Source organism: Bos indicus, chromosome 21 (assembly GCF_029378745.1).
Source record: "Bos indicus isolate NIAB-ARS_2022 breed Sahiwal x Tharparkar chromosome 21, NIAB-ARS_B.indTharparkar_mat_pri_1.0, whole genome shotgun sequence".
NCBI lineage: Eukaryota > Metazoa > Chordata > Mammalia > Artiodactyla > Bovidae > Bos > Bos indicus.
The window spans coordinates 58,183,321-58,196,776 of NC_091780.1; the positions used below are offsets into that span (position 1 = coordinate 58,183,321).

The 13,456-nt window shown below is 42.1% G+C and overlaps 1 protein-coding gene across 10 annotated transcripts in view; it reads left to right on the top strand.

Moving 5' to 3' along the window:
• The first annotated feature begins 7,595 nt into the window (after positions 1-7,595).
• The window catches only part of UNC79 (unc-79 homolog, NALCN channel complex subunit), a 288,494-nt gene continuing 282,633 nt past the window's right edge, over positions 7,596-13,456 (top strand). For 9 of the 10 annotated variants that reach the window (XM_070775586.1, XM_070775587.1, XM_070775589.1 and 6 more), the window contains exon 1: positions 8,218-8,320. In XM_070775586.1, the coding sequence (XP_070631687.1) occupies positions 8,299-8,320 (22 nt within the window). In that variant the 5' untranslated portion in view covers positions 8,218-8,298. Of the gene's footprint in view, positions 8,136-8,217; positions 8,321-13,456 lie in introns of those variants that run through there. The other variant, XM_070775592.1, reaches the window with a different exon arrangement.

Sequence of the window (13,456 nt, forward strand, 5' to 3'; positions counted from 1 at the left end):
ACATTGGGCCTAAACTCATAGTAATGACAAATAGGGCATGACTGAGTTCAAAACAAGATAAAAATCAATTTGTATTGGAAAGTGAATAGAAATTCAAATTTGTGAGTAGGGTTGATGTTAGAAACATGCTGTACTCCAGGCTGGAAGTAGGTAGTGGTATTTTGAATTTACCTCCTGTAGGGTAGTGGGGGTTAAAGTGTTCCCTGTAGGACAGGAACTAGAACCACACAGCATACTGAAAAGCAGAGACATCACTTTGCTGACAAACATCCGTATAGTCAAAGCTGTGGTTTTTCCAGTAGTCATGCACGAGTGTGAGAGTTGGACCGTAAAGAAAGCTAAGCGTTGATGAATGATGCTTGGATGCTTGTTGTCCAAGAGTCCCTTGGACAGTAAGGAGATCAAACCAGTCAATTGTAAAGGAAATCAATCCTGAATATTCATTGGAAGGACTGATGCTGAAGCTGAAGCTCCAATAATTTGGCCACCTGATGCGAAGAGCTGACTCACTGGAAAAGATCCTGATGCTCGGAAATATTGAGGGGATGACAGGGGATGAGATGGTTGGATGGCATCACTGATTCAATGGACATGAGTTTGAGCAAACTTTGAGAGACAGTGCAGGACAAGGAAACCTGTGTGCTGCAGTCCATGGGGTCACAAAGAGTTGGACGTGACTGAGTGACTGGACAACAACATATAGCATATGGAGCTATCCTATCTAAAATTTACCCTATCCAAAATTCCAACATTTTTCAACATTTCCTATGTCTTTCCTCTGGTTTAGTATTTTTTTTTTTTTTGTATTGTGTAATTATCAGTACCTAAGAGACTATTTTGGAGAAGGCAATGGCACCCCACTCCAGTACTCTTGCCTGGAAAATCCCATGGATGGAGGAGCCTGGTAGGCTGCAGTCCATGGAGTCGCTAAGAGTCGGACATGACTGAGCGACTTCACTTTCACTTTTCACTTTCATGCGTTGGAGAAGGAAATGGCAACCCACTCCAGTGTTCTTGCCTGGAGAATCCCAGGGACGGGGGAGCCTGGTGGGCTGCCGTCTGTGGGGTCACACAGAGTCGGACACAACTGAAGTGACTTAGCAGCAGTGAATCTAAAAATTTTTTTTATTAAAAATAAAATATTAGCATAAATATGACAAATTAAGATTTGATGGCAGTGAAAGTGAAAGTCACTCAGTCGTGTTCCACTCTTTGTGACCCCATGGACTTTACAGTCCATGGAATTCTCCAGGCCAGAATACTGGAGTAGACTTTCCCTTCTCCAGGGATCTTCCCAACCCAGGGATCAAACCCAGGTCTCCTGCATTGCAGGCAGATTCTTTACCAGCTAAGCCATTGATGGCAGTGGGCAGAGGCAAAATTAGTGTTTATGGCACTAATTTTTTTTTATATTTCTTTGCTGAGAATACTTCATTAAACAATACCAGCACCAAAAAGCTTAGAGAAGATTTTTCAGAACATTATAGCATTGAAATTAAGGGAAAAAGGAGTTTCAAAAATGAATAGGGAGATATTTGATATGTGGAATTAGTCGCCAAGAGATAAGATAATTGTAACTGACTATTAGGAAATTATTAGTGACTACTGAAAGAAGCTGTTTCAGCAAGGAGATGATAATGGATTGGATGCTGAGAAAATGGAGGCGGTGGGTGGGAAAATGGAGATCATTTATTCAGTGATGACAAGTACACCATTTCCAGGATGTAAAATTTATTCATGTCTGTGAGCACAGTGGAACAATCCATTGAAAAAATACAGACTTAAAATGCTGGAAAGAGAGGATGATTAATGGCAGCATTTATAATTTGAGGTATAGATTAAGTAGAAAAGGGCCCTTCACCTGGCAATGTAGAGGGGCACTACTTCTGAAATAGAAGAAAAGAAAGAGAGAAAGGTTAATATTGATCAGTGGAGACAAGGAAATATGAAGGAGTTAATATTTGTTTCTTTGAAGCAGTAAGTCAGGCCATCTGACTAAGGGATATGATTCAGTTTAGTGAATTAGCCCAATGGACATGTTAGGAGGCTGAACTTGTAAAAGCCTTGGTTGATAATTAGGGTATCAGTAACATGGATGATTAACTGAAGCAACAGATACTAAGACAAGGTGATAAGAACACACAGAAGAACTATACAAAAAAGATCTTAATGATCCAGATAACCATGATGGTGTGATCACTCACCTAGAGCCAGACATCCTGGAGTCTGAAGTCAAGTGGGCATTAGGGAGCATCACTACAAACAAAGCTAGTGGAGGTCATAGAATTCCCGCTGAGCTATTTTCCAAACCTAAAAGATGATGCTGTGAAAGTGCTGCACTCAATATGCCAGCAAATTTGGAAAACTCAGCAGTGGCCACAGGACTGGAAAAGGTCAGTTTTATTCCAATACTAAGGAAAGACAATGCCAAAGAATGTTTAAACTACTGCACAATTGCACTCAACTCACATGCTAGCAAAGTAATGCTCAAAAGTTTCCAAGCGAGGCTTCAACAGTACATGAACTGAAAATTTCCAGATGTTCAAGCTGGATTTAGAGAAGTCAGAGGAAACAGAGATCAAATTGCCAACATCCGCTGGATCACAGAAAAAGCAAGAGAGTTCCAGAACAAGATCTACTTCTGCTTTATTGACTATTTTATTGACTATGATCCTTTGACTGCATGGATCACAACAAACAGTGGGAAGTTCTTAAAGAGATGGGAATACCAGACCACCTGACCTGTCTCTTGAGAAATCTGTATGCAGGTCAAGAAGCAACAGTTAGAACTGGACATGGAACAACAGACTGGTTCCAAATTGGGAAAGGAGTACATCAAGGCTGTATATTGTCATTGTGTTTATTTAATTTATATGCAGAGTACATCATGAGAAATGCTGGACTGGAAGAAACACAAGCTGGAATCAAGATTGTTGGGAGAAATACCAAGAACCTCAGATGTTGGATGACACCACCCTTATGGCAGAAAGCGAAGAAGAACTAAAGAGCCTCTTGACAAAAGTGAAAGAGGAGAGTGAAAAAATTGGCTGAAAACTCAACATTCAGAAAACTAAGATCATGGCATCCGGTCCCATCTCTTCATGGGAAATAGATGAGGAAACAATGGAAACAGTGACAAACTTTGTTTTTTTTGGGCTCCCAAATCACTGTAGATGGTGACTGCAGCCATGAAATTAAAAGATACTTGCTCCTTGGAAGAAAAGTTATGACCAACCTACACAGCATATTGAAAATCAGAGACATTACTTTGCTGACAAAGGTCCATCTAGTCGAAGCTGTGGTCTTTCCAGTAGTCATGTATAGATGTGAGAGTTGGACCATAAAGAAGGCTGAGCATGGAAGAATTGATGCTTTTGAACTGTGGTGTTGGAGAAGACTCTTGAGAGTCCCTTGGACTGCAAGGGGATCCAACCAGTCAATCCTAAAGGAAATCAGTCCTGAATATTCATTGGCCATCTGATGTGGAGCTGACTCATTGGAAAAGACCCTGACTCTGGGAAAGACTGAAGGCAGGAGGAGAAGGGGACGACAGAGGATGAGATGATTGGATGGCATCACCGACTTGATGGACATGAGTTTGAGCAAGCTCCAGGAGTTGGTGATGGACAGGGAAGCCTGGTGTGCTATAGTCCATGGGGTTGCAAAGAGTTGGACATGACTGAGCGACTGAACTGACTAAACATGGATGATTTAAGGCGTTGAGGGGTCTGAAACTGTTGAAACTAACTTTAATGAAATGGGTACACTTGAGTGGCTTGGACAGTAATGCAAAAAAAAAGAGCAAACACTCATATGTGCCAGTGACTCTTCTAGATTATCCTATACTATTTTTTCATCCTATATCATTTAACAACAGGGATTGTTCTAGATCCTTTGTTTTAAAAATTCTATTGAAGTGTAGGTGATTTACAGTGTTGTGTTTAATTTCTGCTATACAGTAAAGTGATTCAGTTATATATTCTTTTCCATTATGGTTTATCACAGGATATTGAATAGAGTTCCCTGTGCTATACAGTAGGACCTTATGGTTGATCCATCCTACATATAGCAGTTTGCATCTGTTAATCCCAAACTCCCAATCCTTCCTTCTCCCACCCTCTTCCCCCTTAGCAATCACAAGTCTATTCTCTATATCTAAGTCTGCTTTTGTTTTGTAGATATGTTCATCTGTGTCATATACTCAATTCCACATATAAGTGATATGAAATTGTCTCTTTCTGACTGACTTCACTTAGTGTGACCATCTCTAGGTCCATTCATGTTGCTGCAAATGGCATTATTTCATTCTTTCTTATGACTGAGTAATATTCCATTTTTTATGTATATATACTGCATCTTCTTTATCCATTCATTTGTCAATGGACATGTAGGTTGTTTCCATGTCTTGATTGTTGTAAATAGTGTTGCTATGAACATAGGGGTGCATATATCTTTTTGAATTATAGTTTTGTCTATTCTGTGCATTCATTTAATCTAAATAACAACCTTTGATGGAGCTCTGTTATCATGTGCATTTTGCAGGTGAGGAAATTGAGATATGGGGAAGTAACTTGTTCACGGTCACACCCAGGCAGACTTGGAATTCAAATCCAGGCTGCCTGACTCAACCTGTTCCCCTTAACAATATTATACTTTCTCAATGTAGCAGTAGAAAGTTTAATAAAGAGATGGGGAAACCAGATCACCTTACCTGTCTCCTGAGAAACCTGTTTGTGGGTCAAGAAGCAACAGTTAGAACTGGACATGGAACAATGGACTGGTTCCAAATTGGGAAAGGAGTACATCAAAGCTGTATATTGTCACCCTGCTTATTTAACTTCTATACAGAGTTGGACTTCCCTGGTGGCTCAGACGGTAAAGCATCTGTCTACAATTTGGGAGACCTGGGTTCAATCCCTGGGTCAGGAAGATTCCCTGGAGAAGGAAATGGCAACCCACTCCAGTACTCTTGCCTAGAAAATCCCATGGACGGAGGAGCCTGATGTCCATGGGGTCGAAAGAGTTGGACACGACTGACCGACCTCACTCACTCATGCAGAGTACATCATGTGAAATGCTGGGCTGGATGAAGCACAAGCTGGAATCAAGATTGCAGGGAGAAATATCAATAACCTCAGATATGCAGATGATACCACTCTAATGGCAGAAAGTGAAGAGGAACTAAAGAGATTCTTGATGAGGGTGAAATAGGAGAGTGAAAAGTTGGCTTAAAACAACATTCAAAAAACTAATATTATGGCGTCCAGTCCTATCACTTCATGGCAAATAGAAGGGGGAAAATTGGAAGCAGTGATAGATTTATTTTCCTGGGTTCCAAAATCACTGTGGACAGTGACTGCAGCTATGAAATTAAAATGCTTGCTCCTTGGAAGGAAAGCTATGACCAACCTAGACAGTATATTGGAGAAGGCAATGGCACCCCACTCCAGTACTCTTGCCTGGAGAATCCCAAGGACAGAGGAGCCTAGTAGGCTACAGTCAATGGGGTTGCTAAGAGTCGGACACGACTGAGCTACTTCACTTTCACTTTTCACTTTCATGCATTGGAGAAGGAAATGGCAACCCACTCCAGTATTCTTGCCTGGAGAATCCCAGGGACGGGGGAGTCTGTTGGGCTGCTGTCTACAGGGTTGCACAGAGTCGGACACGACTGACGTGACTTAGCAGCAGCAGCAGCAGCAGACAGTATATTAAAAAGCAGAGACATCACTTTGCCTATAAAGGTTCCCATAGTCCAAGGTATGGGTTTGTTCTCCATTATTAAGACTTCGGCTTTTACTCTGAATGAGATGGGAAGCTGCTGTAGGGTTGTGTGCTGAGAAACAGGATGTTCTGTCTTAGATTTTAATTGGACTACTTAGGAAACTATTGAAAATCATGGATGGGGGACTAGGGAGGATTTTATACAATGAGCCAGGTGAAAGATTATGTTGGCTTGGGTCAGACCAGGAGTTACTTCAGGCCACCTGTGATTTGAAAAGCTCTAAGGCAATGGCACCCCACTCCAGTACTCTTGCCTGGAAAATCCCATGGACGGAGGAGCCTGGTAGGCTGCAGTCCATGGGGTCGCTGAGGACTGAGTGGCTTCACTTTCGCTTTTTACTTTGATGCATTGGAGAAGGAAATGGCAACCCACTCCAGTGTTCTTGCCTGGAGAATCCCAGGGACGGCGGAGCCTGGTGGGCTGCCGTCTATGGGGTCACACAGAGTCGGACACGACTGAAGCGACTTAGTCATGAACACACAGTAGCATTTGCTGAGTGGACAGCATCGGACCAAGTGTGGAATGAAAGGAATAATCTGGGCTGGAGGTAAACATAGGGAACTGTTACCAGGAAGATTGTATTAAAATCACAAAATATGTTTACTGAATGACTCCAGGTTGTTGAGGGAAGAGCTTTTTATTGAAAAAGAAATGTGAATGGTAAAAAGTTAGAGCTTTTCAAGAAATAGAGGGAGAATTCTCAGCCTAGGCAGAGAATGTAGAACCCTTGGAAGATCACTCAACCAGGACCCTAGCCTGAAGGTAGGTATTGCAGACAGACATGGCTATGGGGTGAATGTTTCTTTGCCCCTGCCCCCCACAAAGTCGTATATTGAAATCCTAGTCCCTGAGAAGGACGTGCACTTTTGGGAAATGGATTGGGATTGTCCCACAGAGCTCCCTTGCCCCTTCTGCCACGTGAAGTCATATCAAAAAGGCACCGGTTGTGAACCAGGAAGTGGGTTCCTTACCAGACACCACATCTGCTGGTGCCATGATCTTTAGTTTCTCTTAACTGTCAAAAGATTTCTTTTGAATATTTTGCCCATATCTTACATAATTTAACACTCTTTTACCTAAACTAATAATTTTAGAGATGGAAAAACATTGATTTAGTCACTACAGTGGTTAGTATTAAAAATAATTGGTCAATTCTCTCAGTTCTGTTCCCAAAGCTTTTGCTAAACCAACTCAGCTAACACCAGCTATTGAAATTATTTGAATTAAGAATCGTCATAATGATTGGCACTTGTACAGTACTTTCATTTTAAAAGGACTTGGACATCCATTATATCATTTGACCCACCCACTAACTCTTTCAGTGACTGTAGGTTTTATTGTTCCCATTTTACAGAAGAAGCAACTGAGGCTTAGTGAGATTAGGATTAGTCCTAGAATGAGTAAGTGGTAGGGCTGAGTCTTGAATCTGATTCTTCTGACTCCAAGTCCAGGCTCAGAGTGTCTTTCCACACTGTACTTGAGTATTTAAGTATTTTCCTATTAATATGCTTAATGTGTGTTTCCATCGCCTTCTTTTTCTATTGGCTTCGTTTGGTTTCCCAGCAGAGGGTCTTCTTAAGAGGAAGAGGGTGCCGGTCTCCCTCCTGGGTGGTTGCATGGGCGCACAGCTGGTTCCTCCTGTTTCCGATCCTGCATTTCCCTTTTCTGTGTTCCTTTCAGCTTCACTCACCATCGGAGGAAATCTCCTCCTTCCCTAGACTCGACTTCTAAAGTCTTCTCACAGCCCCCTGGCATTGGGACCTCCCATCTTAATCACCCGCAGGAGAGCCCATCTGAGAGGGGAGACAGAGGGCACGGACCGCAGCACGCCGGGAAGCCATGCTGAGGGTTACTTCTGCATTTCCTTCTTTGCGGTCCTCAGGAGCATCCTCGCCACCCTCCGGCCCTGGCTCTCTCCAGCCCGCCCCGGATCCGCCTCCCTCTCCTTCCTCTAGGAGGCTGAGACCAAGCGTGGGACGCACCTGTGTCCCTCTCCGGTCACCCCGTTGAGGCATCGGGGGCTACTCCCGAAGCAGGATTTACAGGCCCGGAAAACGCCAATGGGAGATCCAAATGGTCGGGGACTCCGGCACTTTAAGAGGCTTTTCTCTGGGAAACACCCGTCCCCTCCGTGCGCCTTATGAATGGAAATACTCCTCCCCCGGTCGAGCCCATTTTCCCCATTTCACCAGGAGCCGCAGCTTGCTCTCTTCTTTCGGTCTCCCCGCCCACATCAACGCGGGCAGCTCCAGGAGGGGACGGACAGGAAGCCTTTGGCCGCCTATTAAATCCCACCCATTTCTCCGGGGGCGATTTCCTAACCTTCCGGGACCGAATTCTGCAATTTGATGTGCGTTTTGTCCGAATGGTAGCGACACGGGCCTAAGGGAGGGGGAAAGCGAGGGGGTGGGGGGTGGGGGGTATGCGCTCTTTTCCTCGCAACATCGCTGGCGGAGCGAGGGAGCTCACACGACACAGATTTTGGGGCAAAGCCTTTCCATCTGGACAGCACCATGTCCACCAAAGCGGAGCAGTGTAAGTAGCAGCCGGCCCGGCGTTCCGGCCCGGCCTCCGGCTGGGAGCTATTGCAGTTGCGGCGTTTGCGGCTGCTGGGAGACCTTGGCATCGTGCTGGTGCGGGGGTGGGGGCTGAGGTTGGGGCGGGTGGGGGGGGTGGGGGGGTGCAAGAGAAGGTGGGGGAGGGTGGACGTTAATGGGAACGCGGCGCTGTCCCCGGTGCTGAAAAATTATGCGGGCTTCCTCGGCTGGTGGTGGGGTTTCGCAAGACTGAAAGACCCTGCGAAATGAAATTAAAATGGGGTCATTCTTGAGGAAAAGAGGCCTCGTATCTTTCAGATAAACATTTCAGTATCTGTTGTTGGAGTGGGGGAAGGGGGGCAGCGGCAAATCAGGGGCGGGGAACTGTCAGTGCAACCAAAGCCTGCCTGGCCTTCTGAGCATGCCCAGTTCTCGCTGCTGGAGCCATAGGGGAGTTTGAGTCTGCAGTTTCCACTTTGGGTTGGAGAGGCTAAAAGGCAGAGAAGGGGGAGGGAGCCGAAAGCCAGGCAGAATTCTGGATTCAGTGTGAGGAAAAAATCAACAATATCAGCACTAATGCTGAAACTAACCCCAACCATAGGTTAAAGCAAGAGTTAGTGCTGGCAAGAAAGTGAAAGGGGCTCTGGGAAAATGATCAAATTATTTTTCCAAAGAGGTTTCTTTTGTAGGTCAGCTCACACAAACTATAACAAATAGCAGGGGTTTTTAGTTGTCCCAGTCATGACTGGCTGTGTGTTTGGTTGGAAACAACCTGCTAACTCCTTGTGGACAGAGGAAGTTTCTAATCTGTTTCCTATAGCCTCTCTTATTGCAGTGCACATTAGTAGGCCTTTGGTATGTACTTGGTAGGTTGATTATCATGTAACCTTTTCCTGAGTGCACTTGAAGGATTCAGGAACTTAAACTTCTATAAATAAAAGGTGTTTTTTACTAACCAATGCTTTTGAATTTATAACAAATATACCAAAACCTGCTCATGGAATTGACTCTTGTTTCTTTCAAAGCAGTACACAGTTATGTTGCTAATGCTGTTACTGCTTAAAAGTCTTTTAAATTCTTCTTTGGAATGACTGTTAAAACCATTTTGTGAAATGCTGAAAACAGTAGTCTCAGTATTTTGGGGCAGTAGCTTGTGTTTGATAAAATGCAGTGTGTCACTTAATTCACCAGGTAGATTAAATTAACTGAAGTCTCAAAGAATTCCCAGATCAATGGTTCATTAGAGATCCTTTATGTTCACCTACCATCGAGTGCGTGTACCTTTATATAAATTTTTGTTTGTTTGTTTATTTTTGGAATCTGGACTACCTGAGTTTGGATCCTCGTTCTGCTGTTTACTATTTGACCTTGGGCAAAATAATTGACTTCTTTGAACTTTATTTCCTCATCTGTAAACCTGGGATAATAATGCCAACGGGATTGTTGTGATTATAAATGAGAGAATATATATATAAATGTTGAGTGGTGAGTCAAGCATATAGCAAGTACTCAATAAATGGTAGTTATGATACTGACAGCTATTCCCCACTTATTAGTCCATCTCTTCTAAATCATTAGGAAGCTCATTTGTGATTTTTTGGGCCCATTTTGACAAGTTAAATCTAAACGTCAAAGATAAATTTTGCTTCTACAGAGGTTTTTGAAAAAATTGAATGCATTATATCTTGAGTAATGGTAACATAGTTGGAATTGGTGCAGAACTTCCCATGTGAAAATATCACTCCCTTGAAAATTTTATTTTAGTACCTGTCATTTGCTTTTATAGTTACATATTATATAAGTAATATCAGGTGAAAGCCAGTGAGTATTACTGTCTTCTTCCTTGTTATATTTTGAGATGCACTGGACTCTTTGTCTTGTCTCTTTCCTGGGCAGTTAATGACAAGATGAATATAATCTATATTTGACTTGGTTGTGTAGTGCACATAGTATGTAGTTTAGGTAATTTAGAATTTTTGTAAAATCAGATTTTTTTTTTCATCAGTAGATGATGGTAAGGATGCCATATTTGAAGTTAGAACATGTGGATTTGAATTTTTCATGCTGTTCTGATTAACTGTGAGACACAATTAACTGGGCAATTAACTTAATAGTTTTGTGCCTCAAAGTTTCCATCTGTGAAGTAAGGAGTAGGAGTAGCAACTATCTTTGTTAGCTGTTAGCATTTTGGAGGGCAAAGGAGGTAACATGAGAGTAGGCTGTGAAAAGGATACAGATGCTTTGGGTGTTTTTAGGTGTCTTTATTCAGGGTGAAGGGAAGTTAAGAATCTCTTTTGTCTCTCTCTTACATGTACTAACATGGATGAGCTGACACTCTAGTGCACATTATAGTCCTGAAAATAGAGCAGACACATGAAAGGCTGTGCGGTTGCTGTTTGCAAAGGGTGACTACTTTTTAACAAAGAGAAGTTGCAAATCTGTGATATTTTATTCTTGGACTCAGTAGGAGTATAGCTAGGAGGAAGGGGAAAGAGCAGGGAAGGGAGCCATGAGATTTTTCTCTCTGTTGGATGTGGAGACCACGGGAAGGAGAATAAGTTCATTTCTTATCTGCATTCAGAAACATGCACAGTACCACTTGCCTAAGGACTAAGGGGGAATGGAGGCTTAATGCAGTGTCAAAATATTATTTCTGTAATTTTTCTTCCTGTGGCCTCTTGATGTAGGTAGAGGTTTCTTTGGTACAGGAAGTGGACATAGTTTGGTTGAGCTGTAAGAGGAAGTACTTGCATTTCAACCAAACAAATTACGTGACTTACCTTTGAAATGTAATGTATCCCAGATGTGTGAAAGATGATTTTATTTTTGTGTAGTAGCATTTTCTTTCATAAAATAAATAAATGATCAAAGAGAGGCTAGGTATAGTTAAGACATAGTTTGGGGCCTGTTTTTAAACATTCAATCAGTTTCCTATGCTTTGTGCAGAACATCATAACAGAAGGTGAAGGCTGCCTAGCAATTTCCAGGCAATTGCACAGAGTTACAACTTTTTTCCTCCAAATGCTGTGTTTTTGTTGTTGTTGTTGTTTGTTTGTTTTAAAGTGAAACTTCACTGTAGTGAAAATGTTTATGTGGCTGATACAGAATGATAAAAATAAGAATTTGTAGTTCTTTTATTCTAAAGAGGAGAAAGAGGAATCCACTTCCCTACCCCACCCCCCCCCCCCCCCCCCCCCGTTTTTCCTGTCTTTTAAGAGTTAAAATTTCCCAATCTGGAACTTTGGGTGTGCTCTTTCAAGAAAAGCTTGCTTTTGATAACAGCAGAAGTTAAGAGTTGGGATTGTAGAATCAGACTGCTGCTTGGGTTTAAATTCTAGTTCTGCTTCTTACATTCTCTGTGACCTTGGACAAGTTAACTCAACCTCTCTAAACCTCAACTGCATTATTCATAAAATGGGAATAGTCATAGTTGTTGTGAAGAATAAATGAGGTGATCCATGAAAAGTGCACAGCACAGAATCTTGACACACAATAAACTACTAAATATTCGTGTTCATGCTCAGTTGCTCAGTTGTGTCCTACTCTTTGCAACCCATGGACTGTAGCCTGCCAGGTTTCTCTGTCCATGAGATTTTTCAAGCAAGAATACTGGAGTGGTTTGCCATTTCTTCCTCCAGGGGATCTTCCCAACCATAATAAATATTAGCTATTATTATTATTATCATCAAGTATCAAACCTTGTGCTTACTGCTAAAATAAGGATAATTATAATGTTTGGCTCTAGCCCCCCAGAGTGCAGCAGAAAAAAAGAATAGCCATTGTTTAAATGGTATGCTGCTACTGCTAAGTCGCTTCAGTCGTGTCCCACTCTGTGCGAGCCCATAGACGGCAGCCCACCAGGCTCCCCCGTCCCTGGGATTCTCCAGGCAAGAACACTGGAGTGGGTTAAATGGCATATAGCGTATTAACTATTTTTTATTCTCCTTTCTTTGTCTCCAAGTCTCTTCTATAGCAATCAACCTAATCCATTTTGAATGGGAGGGAATCTCTGCATGACAATTCCTTGACTTGATATATCTAGCAGAGAACTAACTGATCATCCTTACAGAACATTTCTAAGGCATGAACTGCCTATCCATCACCTTTTGTATTATGATGACAGTGTAGCATCTGGTTACATAAATCATGTACATAAATATCCATCAAAACAGTTGTCAAATTTGGAAATTAACCTGCTGATACTTTGTGTATAAACTTACTATAATAATTACAGAAATATGAATGTGTGCCATTTTTAATGTGTTTACCCTATTCAACATATGTATCCTGATAACTAAAAATCTTTTGATTACATCAAAACAAACATTTTAAGAGTATAGCTAATTAGCACTATGATTTGAAGTTGAACTTGCCCCATCCCTTACATATTTAAGGGTTATGCTTGGAGAAATCAAAAGATAGTTTTATTTATTTTTATTACATTATTTGTTAATATGACTAAAATATAAAAAGCACTTCTTTGAATAGCACTGCCACCTGTAGCCATTTAAAAGTCTTTGCACAACATTGTTAACTTCTTACAGAGGGAACTCTAGTTTTATTCACATGTGTAAAAATTAGAGTTTGGCTATTGACCATGTAGGTAGCAAAAAGAGCACCTGGTTTTCAGCTCTGATTTCTCTTCATGGTTTGACACTAGCTTTTCTATTCCCTATTTAATCTCTCCCTTTCCTCTTTCTTTGCTGACTGTTCCTATTCAGATTTTTTTCTTACGGCTACCTTTCTTCTCCTTATCTTTTTAAAAAAAATATTTGTTTATTTAGACATATGGGCTTTCTCTGGTTGTAGTGTGCTGGCTTCTCATTGCAGTGGCTTCTCTTGTTGCGGAACACGGGCTCTAGGCATGCAGCTTTAGTAGTGGTGGCTCGCAGGGTCTAGGGCAAGGTCTGGTAGTTGCGGCATGCAGGCTTAGTTGCCTGGCAGCACGTGGGATCTTCCCTGCCAAGGGATCCAGTCTGTGTCCCCTGCACTGGTGGGGGGTTCCTATCCACTGGATCATCAGGGAAGTCCTCTTCTCCCTGTCTTTAAAAACAGGGTTCTGTCATTATTCTTGTTTTTCTTTTTCAAATCCCACAGATTCTTTCTCTCCTTCACTCTTGATGTACCAACTCTC